Source organism: Theobroma cacao, chromosome 1 (assembly GCF_000208745.1).
Source record: "Theobroma cacao cultivar B97-61/B2 chromosome 1, Criollo_cocoa_genome_V2, whole genome shotgun sequence".
Classification (NCBI taxonomy): Eukaryota; Viridiplantae; Streptophyta; class Magnoliopsida; order Malvales; family Malvaceae; genus Theobroma; species Theobroma cacao.
In genome coordinates, this window is record NC_030850.1 from 30,428,001 (window position 1) to 30,445,828 (window position 17,828).

Consider the following 17,828-nt stretch of genomic DNA (forward strand, 5'->3'; position numbering starts at 1 on the left):
TCATTTAAAATAAACAAGTCACGACATCATTCTACGCTTGCATCATATGCATACGTAAGACCAAGTGAAAAACTCAGTCTGACAATTCAATAAAAATTTTTAATTAATAAAATAGGGATTAAACTAAGAAAAGGTTATATTAAGATAACTTAAGATTAAATGGTACCGTTCGTAGAACGGGCGTCACGGAGGTGCTAATCCTTCTCTGTGCGTAACCGCACTCCCGAACCCATCTCAAAAAACGTAGACCAGTTCTCGTTCTTTCGACGGACCTAAAATTAATTTAGGACTTCGTCGATTAAGAATCGGGTTAATAGGTGACCAATCACACCTTAAAAAAGGATTGGTGGCGACTCCCACACCCACACGATTTTAATTTTTGCCCGCGTCTGGCGGACGGGTTCCCGGACCCGCACGTTACGACAATAGGGTTGGAGCTGGGCGGAAGAATAGTGGCAAGGGGTTCAAGGAAGAGAACCCCTGTCTAGCTCGAGACTCCCAAAGCCTCAACAAATAGCAAAGTTGGTAATCTGGATCCCGCTTATGGAGAGAATGAAGAAAGTGGGTGTGGTTTGCAAGAGTTAGATGCGGATATGTATTAAGATCTCACTACTCTTAGGAAAGCCTAGGACTTTGCCAATATTTTTCGAACGCAATAACTTTTTCACTACAGGTACCATCCAGTTTCGAAGGATATTAAGCAACTAGCATGAAGAATGGCCTGCCTAGATAGCAGCCATGAACTAGAAACAGAACCACGGAAAATTTTTCCAATTTTTGAATGCGTTTTCAGGATCCGGATTTTTAAAAGGGGGCGGGCTGGTGCTTTTGGTAATCAAAATGAAACTAGATCAGCCCCTTACAAGATGGAAAATTTTTTTGAATTATTAATGGTTTTCAGTTTGATTGGTTGGGGAATAATTTGGCCCTAGCAATTTGGGGTTGACTCGAGTGTAAAAGTAAGGCAAAGGATTAAGTAAAGACTAGTCCAAGATCTATACAGCTATACTATCCTCTCGTATCAAAAGATAAATCAGCCATTGCAACAAAATTAACCCACATTCTGCATCTACTAACTCTCTGTAATTTGTAGGAGCATATAGCAAAACGATAAACAACAATATTGAAATATAGAGGCAGGAGTTAAATATCAAAAGAATAGTTTTCCTCCAAAAAAAATCATAAGGATAGAGATCCCATAAAAAATAAACAAAACAAAATGGGAACAAAATCCAGAACAGTGGGTTGAAATGCTATCTGTTCTCGTTTTATGGTGTGGTTTCGGCGACGGAATGCTGATACTGTATTCATGTGGCTGTTTCTGATTTTGCGCGGGAGCCACTTACCGACCATTTATGATTGTATTTTACTGTTAGATGAGGGGATGGTTCAATGGCAGATTATGATACAGGGTATAGAAGCAATTGTTGGAGGGGATTTTTTGTCTGAAGGCTTGCTGTGTTAGAAGGAAGCAAGTGAACTTTCTTTTGTGATATGATTGTCAAGGACCTCTGTCAAACCTTTGCTAGTGGGAGCAGAGCCCTTGATTTGTAAGTGTTTGTCTAACTGTGGAAGGGTTACGATTTGATGGTAACCTTCCCCTGAAATAAAATTCATTTGGCTTGTCAAAAAAGAAAAAAAAATTCCCTTTGAAAGAAGAAATGAGGCCAGTGCCTCTATATCAGAAAATTATCACATCAGAGTATTACCACAAAATCTGCAGTAAACTATTATTTTGTAGCAAAAACACCTCTTGGGCTCACAAAACCAGCAGATGCTCAAAGTCTTAAAATAAAAACTGATAATTTGTCTATCTGACAATGCGTCGGATTAATTTAAACAAGCCAGAAGAAATGGAGAAAGTGAAAGATGAAGTATCAAGTCCTAAGAAGAGAGAACCTTCTGAACCTCAGAGGTGACCTCATTTGGGGTTTCCCTGCATGAAGATTGGAAAGAATATTTTAAGAGATTGATGCCAGGATTTTAACCGAGTATGAAAGCAATATCAATGGAAGCAATATCAATTGTCCTTAAATTGACCTTTAGTAAAAGTGCTGAGTTCAAATTTATTAAAATTTATGTAGAAATTAATACTGCCAAATTGAAATGGTAGAAGGACCAAATTTAAACTTAGACCATGGTGTGTTTGATAATACCAACTTGAAGGATAATTTTATTATATTTTAAAATACGAATGGTATTTGGTTTTTTCCTCTCCAAATCATAGATTAAAGGAGTTTTTGTCATTAATTTAAAAACTGTGGTTAAAAAGAGTTTTTCAATCGAAACCATGGTGATTGGCCAGGAAAACGCCACCCCAAACCAGTGTGTTTGGCAATACTTTGGCTGGCAAAAGCTGTAATTTGAAAGCCAAAGGCAATATTAAAAGATGCCTAAGACTTGCTCATGAGAAACAATAATAAGAGCATAATGGAAGAAATGCAAGATTTAGAGGTAAAGCTCAAGCATTAGTATTTTATTTGAGAATGGATAGCTTAAACATTATTATGATTGACATACAATTGAAAATACACAAACCAAGACAACAGGAATTAATTAACAACATAACATTTCTTCCTAATCTCCCCTGCAGTCCCCGTGAGAACTCCAATGGCTCCCATTTTCTGCATTGACTGTGCAAACTCTACAAAGAATTTCGATGAGTCTAGCAACTCGTCGACAGTTTTGAGCGCGCTATCGTCTGTCAGGAGGGCCGCATCCGACTGGAAGAGGCCCATCTTTTGCTTAAGGATGACATAGTAGTGATTATCAAAGTTTAAAGAGCTACGAGGATCCATTTCCACTGTGGTTATGATGTCTCTAAGACTTCGGCATTTGGTCTTCAAGAAAGAAGCGTAGGCTGGGTTCAACGAAGGATCTTGATCTCCTCTTCCAGTAAAGTTGTATAGCCTGTTGCTGAAGAGATTGCAGTGGCCTATTCCAATGGTGTGCCCACCTGCAGTATTTATCCAACAATTTTCTGTAAGCACTTGGGGAATAATTGTCCTTTTGAATTTTTCACTAAAATGCTCACTTGGGGAATAAAACTACTTGTTTTAGAGTCAGAATTTCCTAGATACGATAGCACAAGGGTTTTTGACGAAACTGAGACTCTTTTTTGTCACCCAAATGTTCTGTTCACTGATACTGTTTGTTTTTCTTCTTGTTCAAAAGAAGTTTGGAGCCTGAATTCTTTCCATCTTATATATCTTAAAAATTCTTGGGATAATGTACCTGATAAAACCACCAGGTCATGCACATCGAGGCCTTTGCTAGCAAAATTTCGGACAAGGGTGGTGAAGTTGGAGAAAGGGGAAGGAATATTAGCCAATGCCTCAGAAATTCGTGACACTCTGCCATCTCTTCTACCAGTAAGAACTTCCCACAATGGTCTTTGCAACTGCAGGCAATATTCAGTGCACGTAGTTATGTGTTTTTATCTATTGAAATATTACTCTCTTTTTTTTCTTTCTTTTAAGTTTTTGCTTGCCTTACCTCGAATGAAACTGAATCCCTGGCAGCCAAGGCTAGAACATCAGCACAAGATACTACTCCTGGACATGTCTTCTCCACTTCTGCTTTTATATCATCAATGACATCGAAACCCGACAGGGTTAGGTTCGGAATTGCCTGCTTCTCGGCAGTGTTGTTTGTTGTCGAGTTCAATAATAACGACGCATCACAACCCTGAAATTTTACTATAACATGTGAGAATGTTGATTACATTTGCAGGTTCACGTAATCACAGTAATAACCACAATGTGCTACAGTATTTGGAAGCCTTACCCTGACAAAGCAGTCATGGAAATGCATTCTCAGGAGCTTTGCAGGCAAGCTTGGATTCTTACAGACATGTTTCTCGGTAACATTCTTGACTATCTCCTCTGCATGAGGACAGGTGACCTTGTAGTAATTCTTCCCAATACCATCTCCTTGACAGCTCCCAATAACTCCTAAAACTACAATACAAAGCAAAATGAGAATGTGACTCTTCATCCTGATATCCTTCAGTAGGTAACCTTTAAAGTTTCCTTATGCTAAGCAAGAAGATATAATTATAGTGAATACAGAAATGCCATAGGCACAACCATCTCTTCCTTTTATACTCGTCTTTTGGCATTTTTCCTAACTAAAATCCAGTTAAGCAATGTATATATTATAAAAAAATAGATCAAGATTTTTATTTTTATTTTCCTAACATGATGGGGCGCGACTAATTAGTATTAAAAAAATAAAATAGCAGAAGTCAACGTTTTATACATAGGAAACCAGATTTCAGATAAGCATTAGCCCTTTTTTTTTTTTTTTTGGAAAAGCATTTATTAGTAGCCATTGACTGCTCTTACAGCCAATGGTCGCCTCTCGATGTGCCTGCTCAACCTGATAATTAGTTTTCTTCTTTCTTCCTTTCTTCTTTCCTTTCAGGGGAAGATGGAAATTGAAGTTCTAAAGTTCTTTCTAAATTAACTTCTTCATATTGTTATGAAAACTATATAAATATAACTACTAGTTTGCATTTAGGTAAATGTTAATGGCGGATGCATAAGTCTACTCTCTGCTTGTTTATAAACAATTAAAGATTGGCTTTCAAATTAAGCAAAAGAAAAGTAGTAGTACAAGCAGGCCCGAACATTTAGGACTTTGAAATTGAGGCCTCGTACATGAATAAGAGAGAAAGCAAACTCATTTTCTATAATACCCTCGTATGCCAATAATTATTAAATATTGCAGCTTTCATTGTTTTCTCTACAACCTGGTTGTATAATAGTTTGAGCGCCTCATTTGATGGGATAGGAAGAATATGATCAAGTGGCAAGATTAGTTGTATAGACAGATCAATGCTTAATAAAATATAATACTACGACAAAACATTCTACAATGATTGGCTGTGGTGAAGTGTGTATGCTTAGAGTCAAACATGGTCGAGAAAACCAAGTGTTTTGTTGGTGTTGCCTCCACACTACAATTGCTTAACCGTCAAGTCACCGACTGTATGGTTCATCTATAAGTCAAAGTCCAAGCCCATTACAATGCCAACAACGTCTTCTAAACAAAGCGATCTGAATTACCCAGGCTTTAGGTTCATCAAACTATACTTTGGTGCATGTGAGCTGGCTAAGTGTTTTGCTTAATCAACTTTTTATTGTGCGCCTGAGTGTACTCAAAAGGTGTACAGATCATATCTTTGGTTGGGTTCTGAAACTGTCAATTTTCTTTGGTTTTTTTTAGTCATTCAAAGTATTTCATCAATAGAAGGGGAATGAATTTTTTCCCATTCACAATACATCACAGACCAGGCACAAAGCTTATCGGGAGATATGCCCACAATCTGAAACTGTCAAATTTCAATGCCATGATTGAGCTCTTTCCATGATGATCAATGTCAAAGTTTCTCAGACCCATAGAGTGGGTGAGTGTTTGTATCACATCAAATATTTTAAAATAAGTAAGCAAAATATTTCAAACTCAATTCAAGTAGATAAAACAATTTTGAAAAATTTATAAATGTAAATATTACATATCTTATTAAGTTAGTCCATTAAAAAGAAGATAATGAACCATGATATTTGCATTGCTTGAATTTTCTGCTTTGAAGAAATGACATGTATAAGATTAATGGAAGCAGGTAAATTTTCTTATAGTCCTTGAAGAAAATAGCAGCTGAGTTCTACAGGAAAATCAATGGAAGCAGTAGACTAATAAAACAGAGAAGAAGAAGAAGAAGCAAAGAGACATTCGAAGCAGTAAAAAAAAAAATATTTGGCAAAAAACCATAGTTTTCATTTCTAATTCTAGTATTTATACTTTGACAATTCAAACGTTTCCTAATGAACCGGATCGAATAACAAATTTCACACTAACCAATGAACAGCTCAACGGTAAAATAAAACAGACAAACCATGGCTGTTAAGCCTTGAAACAGAGAATGGAAAATAGACTAAAACGACACCATAAGATGTGTATAGGACTCAACTTAAAGTAAACTAAACCAAATGATATGAGCAACATCATTTTGGATACAACAAATTTAAAAAAAAAAAACAAAAGAATAAATGACATGTTTTGAAAACTCGGCCTATCGAGTCCAGAAACACCATTGTTTTGCTCCAAGTGCCTTTCTTCACCTTCAAAGCTGATGCTTCCCACTAGTTCTTCAAACACCTTCCATACTAAATTGTGAATTACCTTTCAACACAACCCCATAATTCTCAATCTGGTGAACACTGAGACATGATCTCAAATACTCAAATCTCTCCTTTCCCAAGCTCTTAGTAAAGATATTAGCAAGTTGATCAATGGTTGAACAATGCAGCAACTCAATCTCCCCTTTTTTTACTGCATCTCTCAAAGCATGATATTTTACACGAATATGCTTAGTTCTTTCATGTTGAACAAGGTTCTTTGCTATTGCAATTGCTAAAAAGTTGTCAACATTGATCAAAGCTCCCTTGTCTTGCTTGAATCCCAGCTCAACTAGTAGCTTCCTTAACCATAAAGCATGGTTAGCAACTATTGCACAAGCAAAGTACTCTGCCTCAGCTGTTGACTGATCAACCACTTACTGCTTTTTTGAATTCCAGGTAAACATAGCATTGCCAAATGAGAAATAAAAACCTTATGTGCTTTTAGAGTCATCCAAATAACCAGTCCAATCACTGTTTGAAAAACCTACCAACTGACTGCTCTCCTGCTTCATGTACACTAGTCTATAATCCACAATTCCCTTCACATACCTCAAGATCCTTTTTGCTGCCGCAAAGTGTATTTTTGAAGGATCCTACATAAATCTTGATAGTAAGCATGCAACAAACATAATATCTGATCTTGTAGCAGCTAAGTATAACAAAGACCCAATCATACTTCTATATAACTGACTATTTGCTTTGCCAGCACCATCACTCTGTTAAACTTAGTACCAGTACACAATGGAGTACTACAGCCTTGCACAAGCTCAGTTTAAACTTCCCAAGAAAATCCTTTGCATATTTTTCTTGATGCAAAATGATCTTACTAGTAGTTTGCATAACCTCCATACCAAGAAAATAGTCATCACACCCAAGTCAGTCATTTCAAATTCATTCTTCATCTGAGATTTTAACTTAAACAAATATTTACCTTTTGGACTAGTAATAAATAGATCATCCACATATAATGCTACTATAAGTATCACAGCATCATTTTCATACTTCACATACAAGGTGGATTCATTGATATTCCTCTTAAACCCTTGGTTTTTTAAGCAATCATCAATTCTGGTATACCAGGATCTTACAGCCTATTTTAGGCCATACAATGCCTTGACAAGTTTACGCATTTTCTTTTCTGAACCTTGCTATATATAGCCCTTAGGCTACTCAATATAAATAACTTCAGTTAGAATGCCATTAAGAAAAGCTGATTTGACATTAAGATGATGAATTTTCCATCCCTCGATGACAAAGCAGTAAGCATTTAAATTGTGTCATGTCTGGCAACTGGAGCAAAGGTCCCCACATAATCAACCCCATAAACTTGAGCATAACCTTTAACTATCGGTCGAGCTTTATATTTATTTATAGAGCCATTAGGATTTAGTTTGGTTCTGTAAATCCACTTAACTTCAATAATATTCTTACCAGTAAGTTTGTTAACAAGAATCCATGTCCCATCCTTACTGATCAGTCAAAGTATTTCATTAATAGAAGGGGAATGAATTATTTTCCCATTCACAATACAACACTAAGGTGCCGAGCAAGCACAAAGCATATCGGGGAGATATGCCCACAACTTGAAACTGTCAAATTTCAATGCCTTGATTGAGCTCTTTCCATGATGATCAATGTCAAAGTTTCTTGGACCCATAGAGTGGGTGAGTGTTTGTATCACATCAAATATTTTAAAATAAGTAAAATATTTCAAACTCACATCAAGTAAATAAAAAAATTATAAAAAATTTATAAATATAAATATTACACATCTTATCAAATTAGTCTTTTGAAAAGAGGATAATAAACCATGATATTTACATTGCTTGAATTTTCTACTTTGAAGAAATGACATGTATCACTACTAGACAAATATAAGATGCACAGGTAAATTTTCTTATAGTCCTTTCATTTTTTTCAACAGCAAATTCAAATTCTTTATGAATGTAGCAATAATTTCTAGCATAGAATAGTATTTGTGAATATGAATAGTGAAAGGCAAAGTCTCGCAGCTATCCTTGGAAATCAATCCTCTGAGGAAACTTAACATAACATGTCCAATATCTTTTTCAACAGGCAGAAAATCTTGAGAATACACTTAATACTATCCATCACTCAATCAAAACAATGGTGGCTGATGAGACTGGAGAGTACAACGAAAGTACATCAGAAAAGAGAAGAGAATAATAGTAACGGGAAAATGAAAAAGGAAAGGAATAAATCACAGGTAGTAATAAAATAAAAAGCTGCTGAGTGGTGATAAAACGATCTAGTGGATGTTATTTGAAATTCGAATAATGGGCTTTTGGAGGGAGAATGTGAATGGGGGGAGGTTTTTAACAAATGCTCGTTGGAGGTGTTGTGCGGTCCCATGCTGTGGGACCCATGTCGTGATCTATGCCAATTGTGTCTGTCTCCTAAATAATTTTCACTGAAAAAGAAGAAGAAACAGGAAATATCATTTTTCTTCTGGCTTTTTAGAAGCCCAAAATGGGTCTTCGCTGTCTTAGGCATCATGTAAAGTCTATCGGTCCACAGAGATCTAATCCAAGCCGCTCCATGTCTCGATTTTCTCACGTAGCTCTCCTCCTAGAATTGTCTCCATATAATTACCAGCATGACCTTTATGCAATGCTATTGCCAATATGCTTCTGCATTGCGTCGAAGAAAAAATAAATAAATAATTTAAAATAATTTTAAATTATTTAAAAATTTCAAATAAATTATTTTTTATTTGTTCAATTAAATTTATTTGTTTTTATTTTAAATTAAATAAGTCTTTATGATTCATTGTTGATTACCTATCATTAATCATATAAAATTTTGTAATTAAAAATATAAAATAATTAATAAAATATCTACATATTTTTTTACTTCTTAAATTTAGTGCCTAATAAATATCTATTTTCTCTACTTTCCATATTCTTATTAATTTTTAACTATTTATTTTATTTTTCATAAAAAATATGTAAAAATAAAAATAATCAATTAAATTATATATTCTCTTATTTTCTAATTATGTGTTTAATAAATTTAAATTTTTTATCACTTCACAATTGCCACAACGTTATTAATACTCAACTATTTCTTCTATTCCTAATTAACTAAATAATATGTATTTAATGATTTTCAATCGTTATTTTTCACATATAAAAATTATTTTTTAAATTTATAATATCTACTTTTAAATTTTTTTCTCATTTATTCTTTCTTCCTTAACTTCAATTTCTTTCAAAAAATACACAAAAAGTCTATTATATGAGTATCTTCATAAAGCCATTAGGTACTATTGTTCTAATTTTGTAAACTTTTTTACTTTAATTTAAAGTTTATATTATATTGTTACATTGTTTCTATTTTATATGATAATTGATTTATTGGATTAAAAATGATGATAATTGATTTTATATTAATCATTTAAAAAATATAAAATAATTATAGAAAATATAGCTAATAAGTATTGTTTCTTCATACAAAAGTTTTTCAAAACTAAAATTAATAAAATCGGTCAATAATGTCTCAAGAAAAATTAAATGAATTGACTATATTATCAATTAAAAATATATTAAAAGAATTAATTATAAAGGTTTAATTAAAAATTTTAAATCTCAAAAGTTAGAAAAATAATTTTTTTTAATTTCAATAAAAAAACACCTTATTTAAATATTTTATTTTAAAATATTAAGATTAACGAGTTGTTCTTTTATGTATATACACGTCATTTGCCTCCTTTATCTTTTACTTATACCACATTCTTTTTACTTTGTTTCCCTCATCCTTTGCTTACTCAATCGTGATTCCCATTGTTAACCTTCATTGATTGAAGTGGGAATTACCCTTAAATCAAGATTAGTATTTGCTTTTGAAGGGGAGAAATCATGATGTCTGTTGCTCTGGGGCCGGAAAAAGACATTGATTAAAAGGTTAACAGTAATTAATTTGGTGAAGACAGAATCAATTTATAACTTTTTGGCATTTTTTTTTTTTGGGTTCAAACCTTTTTGGTTCTTTGTCAATAATGATAGGGCCCATTTCCACCAAGTGCAATGCTGGCTTAATACAAAGGGCCAAGTCTAGTCAATTCTTTTGCAAAGGAATGAAAACATGGAGTAATTCTCAAGATATCAATAAAACCAAGCTTTCAAATCAGCATCAAAATCAAGAAATTACGCCCCCCAGGCCCAGGCCCAGACCCTGACCCTGACCCTCCCCTCCTTTAGATTCTGGAAATATTTGGAAAAGTTGAAAAAAAGAAGAAAGAAATAAATAATATACAAGTAATTCCTTCCCCTCCTTTAATCACGGGAATGACATGCAAAGCAAGTAAACCTCATTGGAAATAGTATCGAAGTTGTCTTCTTCTTATAGGCCAATTCCGGTCATTTTTCGCCAACGGTCTATTTACCAGTTCCAGATGCTTTTTCCAAGTGTTTTCCATGGAATTCCTCGGAAAATGGGCTGTACCTGCTTTTCTTTTGGTTTGTTTCTATAGTTTTATTATTAAAAATTTGTTAACATGTATTTTAAAATATTTTTAAGATCACTTAAAATATTATTTACAGTAAAATTATATTGTATTACATAATTAATAATTAACATGATTAATTTTAATTTATAAAATAATATACCATTATTATTATGACGCTACGCATTGCTTTCTTGATCTTTGTTAGTGTGACTAGTGCAACGCATTCACCATAAATTGCATTTCTTTTTCATGTCTAATGTACAGTAAAAGTTTGGAATATTGCAATAGTGAAAAGAATAAGACTATTATTTAATGGTTTAAAATTAAATAGATTCAGTCAACTTTAGATCCATGGATGCTGGCATTTGCATGGGGGATAGTGATTGTTAGACACATATCTAAAAATTTAATCACCTATTTGTGAAATGGACAAAGTCTTAAGGTTGGCAGAAGATCCCTACACAAAAACCCAATGGTCTATTCACTTCAAAATGAATAAATTATTTGCTTCATGACATGTTTCGTGATTTTTTGTATACTTTATTTGAAGTTTTTAATTTAATGTTTCCTTTGTATTCTAAGAAGGATTAAGGAGGACTCAATAATTTTTGGATTAAAGAATTAATCTAGTGTGTTAAAAGTTAAGAAAATGCCTAAAAAGACAAATGAATCACATTTAAGTAAAGTTTAATTAGCTCAATTTTGGCTACTTTTTAAAAGAAGGAATGCTGTTCATACTTGTGACAAAATTCTCCTATTTTTTTTCCCTTATTTTCTTCTTACAAACACTCCTCCATTTATTGAAGTTCGAGTTGAATGATTTAAGCTACAAATTAAAATGTGAATTTGCACCCGTCTAATAATTCATTTGGTCGATTGAATTTACAATTTACATTAATATTTGTATTGTAAAAAAAAAACCTAATAAGAGGTCCAAAATATTAAACAACTAAATTGCTAAGAATGTAATTATCAGTAAGATAACATTATACTTTTTTTATATATGAAAAAGTATTGATTAAAATCTTAAAAAAAATCATAATATAGTGTTTGATTTTTAAGTACGGAAATAAAGTTGGATATATTATTCTTTTTTATAGCTCTCATTTTCTAATTTCTCGATAACAAAATTTTGCAGTAAATTTGTACCGATCAGGTAAAAGTAAAATGGGAAAAAAAAAAACAAAAAACAAAAAACGGTAACGCCGTACTGGTTGGGTTATATGGCAATCTCGTAATATTGCATCAACGAGAAGGTCAAACAGAAAATCTCTCCGCATATAAAGTTAAAAAAGGATAAAATTTGAAAAACGAGTGGCCGTTGGTAACTAAAGAAAACACTTAAAAACTCTTCCCTTCAAAAAAAGGCCAAACTCCAACCCCTTACTTGAATGCAACAAAACAAAGAGACTCCTCTCGAAATTTAAAACCTCGTGACCTTCGAAGAGAGAGAAAGAGAGACAAAATCCAAGGCTAATAGAGATAATGACTGGTCTAGTAATGGTGACCAAAGGAGGTGGCTGTGGTGGTGGTGGTGGTGGCGGAGGCGGTGGGAAGGGAGGAGCTAAAGGAGGAGTTAAGAGCTGTGAAGAAGAGCAGCAGAACCAGATTTCCGTCGTGGCGGTGCTTTTGGCTGCTTTGAGGAAATCTATGGTGTCTTGTCGTGTTGATAGACAAGATGAAGTAATGTCTTCCACCGTTCATCATATGGAAATTGGGTGGCCAACCAACGTAAGACACATAACCCATGTTACCTTCGATCGGTTCAATGGGTTTTTGGGTCTTCCTGTTGAGTTACAAGTTGAGATTCCCGGTCGGGTTCCAAGTGCTAGGTAAATTTCCTTGCTTGCTTCTGGTTTTGCTTCTCGGTTTTTAGATTTTTTGTTTTTCTTTTTAAAATTGAATTTCAAAGATTTAAGCTGGGTCTTGATTTCTTAGTTGTTTAAAACCGAAATGTTAGTGTTCTTGTGCAGTTTAGATCTGGAAGAGTGAAGTTGTAGATATCTAGCTGTTTTTAGTAACTACAACTGAGAGAAGGGAGAGTGAGAGAAGGAGATCTGCATTTAAAAAAAAAACTGGGATTTTTAGCTGTATTCTAGCTCAAATGAAGGTTTTTTAGACATTAGATAAGCCTAACTTTAAGAGGTTTCGAAGAATGAAAGCTTTGACAACCATAACATTTAATAGTATTTCCAGAAAATTTAAAAGATTTGACTTTTCAAGCTCTGTTCATTTTGAAAATTTAAAAAATCAACGACCTGAATACTTTTGTTCATGAAATGGTACACCTTTTCTGAGCAGCCGCAAAAGAAATGGACTTTAGAGTTCCATAACAGTTCAAATTGGAGTTACTTGAGAAGTTCAATGAATTTCATGGAGTGAAAGACTCTTTTGGTATTTTTTAAGATATTAGATTTTGTGTTATTTGGTTTCTACAGAACCTGAAGAGCTTAATAAATATTACTATCTCATATTCTTGTGTTATGAACCCTGCTTTTTGTAGGTAAGGTAATTGAATAGTACTATGTTTTACTATACTGCTTTATTTACTATTTGCTTGTTGAAAACCAATCTTCCTTGGGAAGATATTTTCTTTTGATAATTAGCTGGAATCAATCTTGTCAGTCTCATTTTATTTTTACTGTCTTTTCTTTGGATTCTTTTCTGTCCGTTGAACTAGTGCAATTTCCTGTTTATCATTTTCTCCTTTATTTTACCAGTGGTCCTTAATTGGAATTGTCTTTTTATAGTGCTAGTGTGTTCGGGGTCTCAGCGGAATCAATGCAATGCTCATTCGATTCCAAAGGGAATAGCGTCCCTACTATACTCTTGCTGTTGCAGGAGCGACTTTTTTCTCAAGGAGGCCTAAAGGTTTTAATTTCTAAACATGTCAGCTAATATTAACATCTATGTGATTATCTGACTATGATTTGAATTCTAAATGATATTCCTCTCTTGTGTTCTCTTAATGGTCTTGTAGGCAGAAGGGATTTTCCGGATAAATCCTGAGAATAGCCAAGAGGAGCATGTAAGAGATCAGCTGAACAGGGGCATCGTACCAGATAATATTGATGTCCACTGTCTTGCAGGCCTTATTAAAGCTTGGTTTCGGGAGCTTCCTTCAGGGGTGCTGGATGGACTTTCCCCTGAACAGGTTCTCCAATGTAATACCGAAGAAGACTGTATTGAGCTTGTGCAGCAATTAAAGCCAACTGAAGCTGCACTGCTCAATTGGGCTGTTGATCTTATGGCAGATGTTGTTGAGGAAGAGGAATCAAACAAAATGAATGCAAGAAATATTGCTATGGTTTTTGCTCCAAATATGACTCAGGTATGGGGGCAGTACTTTACTTAGTATCTTGCAACATTTTCTAGCTTACAGAAACAAAAGAAATAATTAAGTCCGGAGTTTGTTGGATCAGTGTTCAAGAGATGTACTTAAAATGTTCATCAAATGTTACCAAACTACCTTGAAATTCTTGTTTTAGTTGTTATTATAGTTTAGTTTAATAAAATTGAAGCATTCTATTTTGATTTTCTCTTGAGCAGATGTCTGATCCATTGACGGCTTTGATGCATGCTGTTCAAGTAATGAACTTCCTTAAGACCTTGATCATGAAAACACTGAGAGAACGCGAAGAGACTGCAACAGGAGGATATTCACCCATATCATCTCATTCATGTGATGGCCCAACAGATGAAGAGTTTGACAGTCAGCAAGAGATGGACACGAGCTGTGAGCTGAGAGGGCCCACTTCAGATTATGATAATGCCCTTTACAGTAACTATAGTGGAGATGAAGATGAAGTTGAGTCATTAGGTGAAATAGAGGAATGCTTCTTGAGGCAGCTGGATGAGAATAAGAATGTGCCAAATAGTTGTTTGGAGGAATCAGCTGATCGATTACAGAGAACTCGTGCAAGTCCCAGAAGTTGTTCAGGCGGCAATGTTGAGTCTGGCATTTCCTTTACAGATAGCAAGAATGAGAATTCTGCCTTGAGTACAAGTGATGGAGAGGACTCGGGGGCAAGTGATGGCCTCAAAGCGCAGGATCATGGGATTTGTACAAAGAGCCTAGCAGAAGGGTGTGAGAACACTGATGATGTGGAGATGATAGACCAATTAGTGGAGTCTAAAACACCCAACCCATTGTCTCTGTCTACTGCTGGCTGACAGATGATTCATCCTCACATTATTTAGAACAATACTTGCACATTTTGGTTTGTCTCTCTTCAATCACGGTTGCTTCTGTAAATTGAAAACGTCACCTTGGGTTGAAATTCAGGTAGGAAGTATTAGCTTCTAGCAGCAGATTGTCTGTCTAAATCATGGTTCAGCAAGGGCTGAACTTGTGTTTGTTTCCACATGTTTCTTCGGTCCTCAAAGTTTTCTAACATTGACTTGTTTAAAGATTGGAACTAATCATGTCAGTCCAGTCTCTTGTCCATCTCGGCAGATATGCAAAAGTCAGTATGCTTGCTCTTACGGAGCTAGATTCAGCTCTATAGGGATGCTGTACCTTTTAAATATGGTTGATTTGCAGAGCTAAGGGTCCATTTGAAGTCATATAGACTTGGTTGTGCACTATCTGACTCGCTATCATATTATGTTCCAAACGATTAATCTCCTTGTTGTATTTCTCTATCTATTCGTAGTGAATAACATGGTTACATTATCACGTGCATGTTAAATACGATGATTTAAGCATGAGAGAGATAATAATAATAATCATCATAAAGTCAAGTTCAAAGTAAGACGATATCCAGGATTGGCATTTCTTAAAAAGACATTCTAAGAATAAGTTTTGAATCTTTGATATATTAAAAAAATTGTAGCTGCAAGTAGCAAGCCCCCCTTATATTAACTTTACTCGCGCGAGGACAGTTGGAATCAAAAGGGTATACCAACATACTGTATAGCTTCTTGATGTGAGCGCATTCATGGCTGCTCTTTCCTTTCTCGCCTGTCAGCAAACTGGCTTCTGCTTATTAATGGGTGGGACTTTTTAAGTGTCCTCTCCATTGCAGTCTAGACTTGAAGGGGATTACATGGAAATCCACAACCACAACCTGTAATTTTAATCTAAGTCCTGGAGAAAGAAAGAACCCTCAAAGATTATTTAGAGAAACTGCAGAGATTACAAAAACAAGATTGATTCGTTTGTATACTTTCTTCATGTTACAAAACCATGTTATCCATGTACAATTGGCAGTATCTCAAACAATACACAATGGAAAAGCACCCAGCCAAAAAAAGAGTGGGAAGAACTTAAAAATAGGGAAAACCGGAGAACATGATGCAGAAGGAAAGAGAGAAAGTCATTTGGCTAGCTACAACAAAAAAAAAAAAAAAATACACCCAGACTCTAAGATGCCAGGCAGGTTTCCCAAAATAGCCTGTTCTTTTCCATCTCATTCAAGGATTTTGTTGAGTCGACAGAACCAGCTGATTTCTGTTCTTTTGCTACTCCAATTCGTTGATCATTGCTCCATTTTTCACACACATGAACCTCCTTTTGCTGCTCCACCACCTCCCCATCCTCCTCATCTTCATCATCAACATTTGCTTTGTCTTCTAAGCAATTAAGCCCTCTAACACTGGGAACAAAATCAGATGTGTCACAGCTGCATGACTCTGCATCATCATGATCATGATCATCATCATCGTCATCTTCAGCATGGTTGATAACAGCCATGGCAGGATCAAAACAACCAGCTTCCGAATCTCCGGTAGCCTCAAAGAGAAAGAAAGAAGAGACATCAACGACTTTATGATTTTTTATGTCCATCCTTGTCAACACTAGAGAACAACACCACAAAAGAAAAATAGCATTAATTTTGCTTGTGACTTTGTTGTGAAGTCTTTCCCATACACAGATTTTTTTTCATATAGCTGGACCAGAAATATTTAAAGGAAGTACATAAAAAGAACTGATAAAGAAAAGAGAGGTGGGGCAGCTGCCGTGTTTGACACACGAATTTTGCCGTTGGCTATCAAGCTTAGCAGGTTGGCATGCTCAACTTGAAAATGTATTTTATTCCTTGGAAGAAAAAAAGAGACTCATATTTAAACGGAAGTGACATCTGCCTTTTTCTTTTCTAGAAGGAATGCGGCCGGGCAGGCTACTCTTTGATCTAGATAGATCCAACCCACCCTTCTAGAAGAAACAAAAAAAAAACCCTAATCTTCTAGAAGCAACATCTGGTGTCGACGACCCGGATTTTACGTGTACCGGTTTTAGACTTTCAAGGCTTCCATTTTATTTAACTGCATCAAGGTAGACAAGTAGTTCTAAAGAATTTCCAACTAGTAAGAATTGAAATATCAGGGTGATGAAATGACTTGGCAGCCCACTGATCAAGAAAAAAAGGTTTTAATGTTTCTCAGACAGAGTGACTAGGGGTGATTTTCTGGTCCATTTTCGACTAAACCTTTAAGTTTCCACAAAGGATCAAAGATCAAACTACGACCACACTATGTTTGACCGATGCAAACAGAGAGACTTGTAAAAACAAAGTCAATCCCACTTTTTCTTAATGTTTGAAACGTGGGATCCCTCTCAATAGCGACAGAACGTTTCTCAAAATCACAAGGGAAAATAACACCAATTGTATACTGACGACGTTTCATCTGAGAAGGACATTTTCTGTGGGAGGCCAAGGCTATAACTATCAAGTTCCAAAGAGAAAGGGTAACCTAAATGTAGAAGGCATGACTTTTGTGGCGGAGGAGCATGAAAGAGTGCATAACTGGGGATGGGGATGGGGATGGGATGTTTCCTAAATAACGTGGACTAATTGTATATGCCAGAAATCACGTGGATTCCATTAATACAACACAACCCAACTGCACGGAATAATTATGGCTTTGGCAGGGTTTGGTTTGCTGCAATCAACCACGTGTACAACCACTGGGTCTGGAAGGTTCTTGATTGTCTTCATTAATTGGCAAAACAAGATTGCTTTTTTTTTTATTATTATTATTAATGTTCTTGCCTTAGCTGTACTCTTTCAAATAATCAAGTTTATTTATTCGCTAGGTGAAACTTGTCGATCCTTTTTCAAATAAACCAAAACATAAACAAGGAGTACTTGTTATTAAATGTATAAGTTACACATCAACCTCCCATTTGAGTAATATACATTAATACATATGTCATAGATATATGCGTGTCT

General features: G+C 35.0%; 3 protein-coding genes across 3 annotated transcripts; 1 reads left to right on the forward strand and 2 right to left on the reverse strand.

Annotated features, from left to right (window-relative positions):
- Nucleotides 2,480–3,996, reverse strand: LOC18613454 (peroxidase 3). The gene is made up of 4 exons (XM_018120632.1): nucleotides 3,787–3,996; nucleotides 3,496–3,687; nucleotides 3,235–3,400; nucleotides 2,480–2,956 (listed from the first exon to the last, which is right to left on the reverse strand). The coding sequence occupies exons 1-4, from the start codon at nucleotides 3,994–3,996 to the stop codon at nucleotides 2,553–2,555; spliced, it is 972 nt and encodes a 323-aa protein (XP_017976121.1). The 3' UTR covers nucleotides 2,480–2,552.
- Nucleotides 12,016–15,337, forward strand: LOC18613455 (rho GTPase-activating protein 2). Its single transcript, XM_007050692.2, has 4 exons — nucleotides 12,016–12,485; nucleotides 13,404–13,524; nucleotides 13,634–13,984; nucleotides 14,203–15,337. Exons 1-4 carry the CDS (start codon nucleotides 12,139–12,141, stop codon nucleotides 14,824–14,826), a joined length of 1,443 nt encoding a protein of 480 aa, XP_007050754.2. The 5' UTR covers nucleotides 12,016–12,138; the 3' UTR covers nucleotides 14,827–15,337.
- Nucleotides 15,752–17,371, reverse strand: LOC18613456. The gene has a single exon (XM_018129801.1). The coding sequence runs from the start codon at nucleotides 16,439–16,441 to the stop codon at nucleotides 16,019–16,021; it is 423 nt and encodes a 140-aa protein (XP_017985290.1). The 5' UTR covers nucleotides 16,442–17,371; the 3' UTR covers nucleotides 15,752–16,018.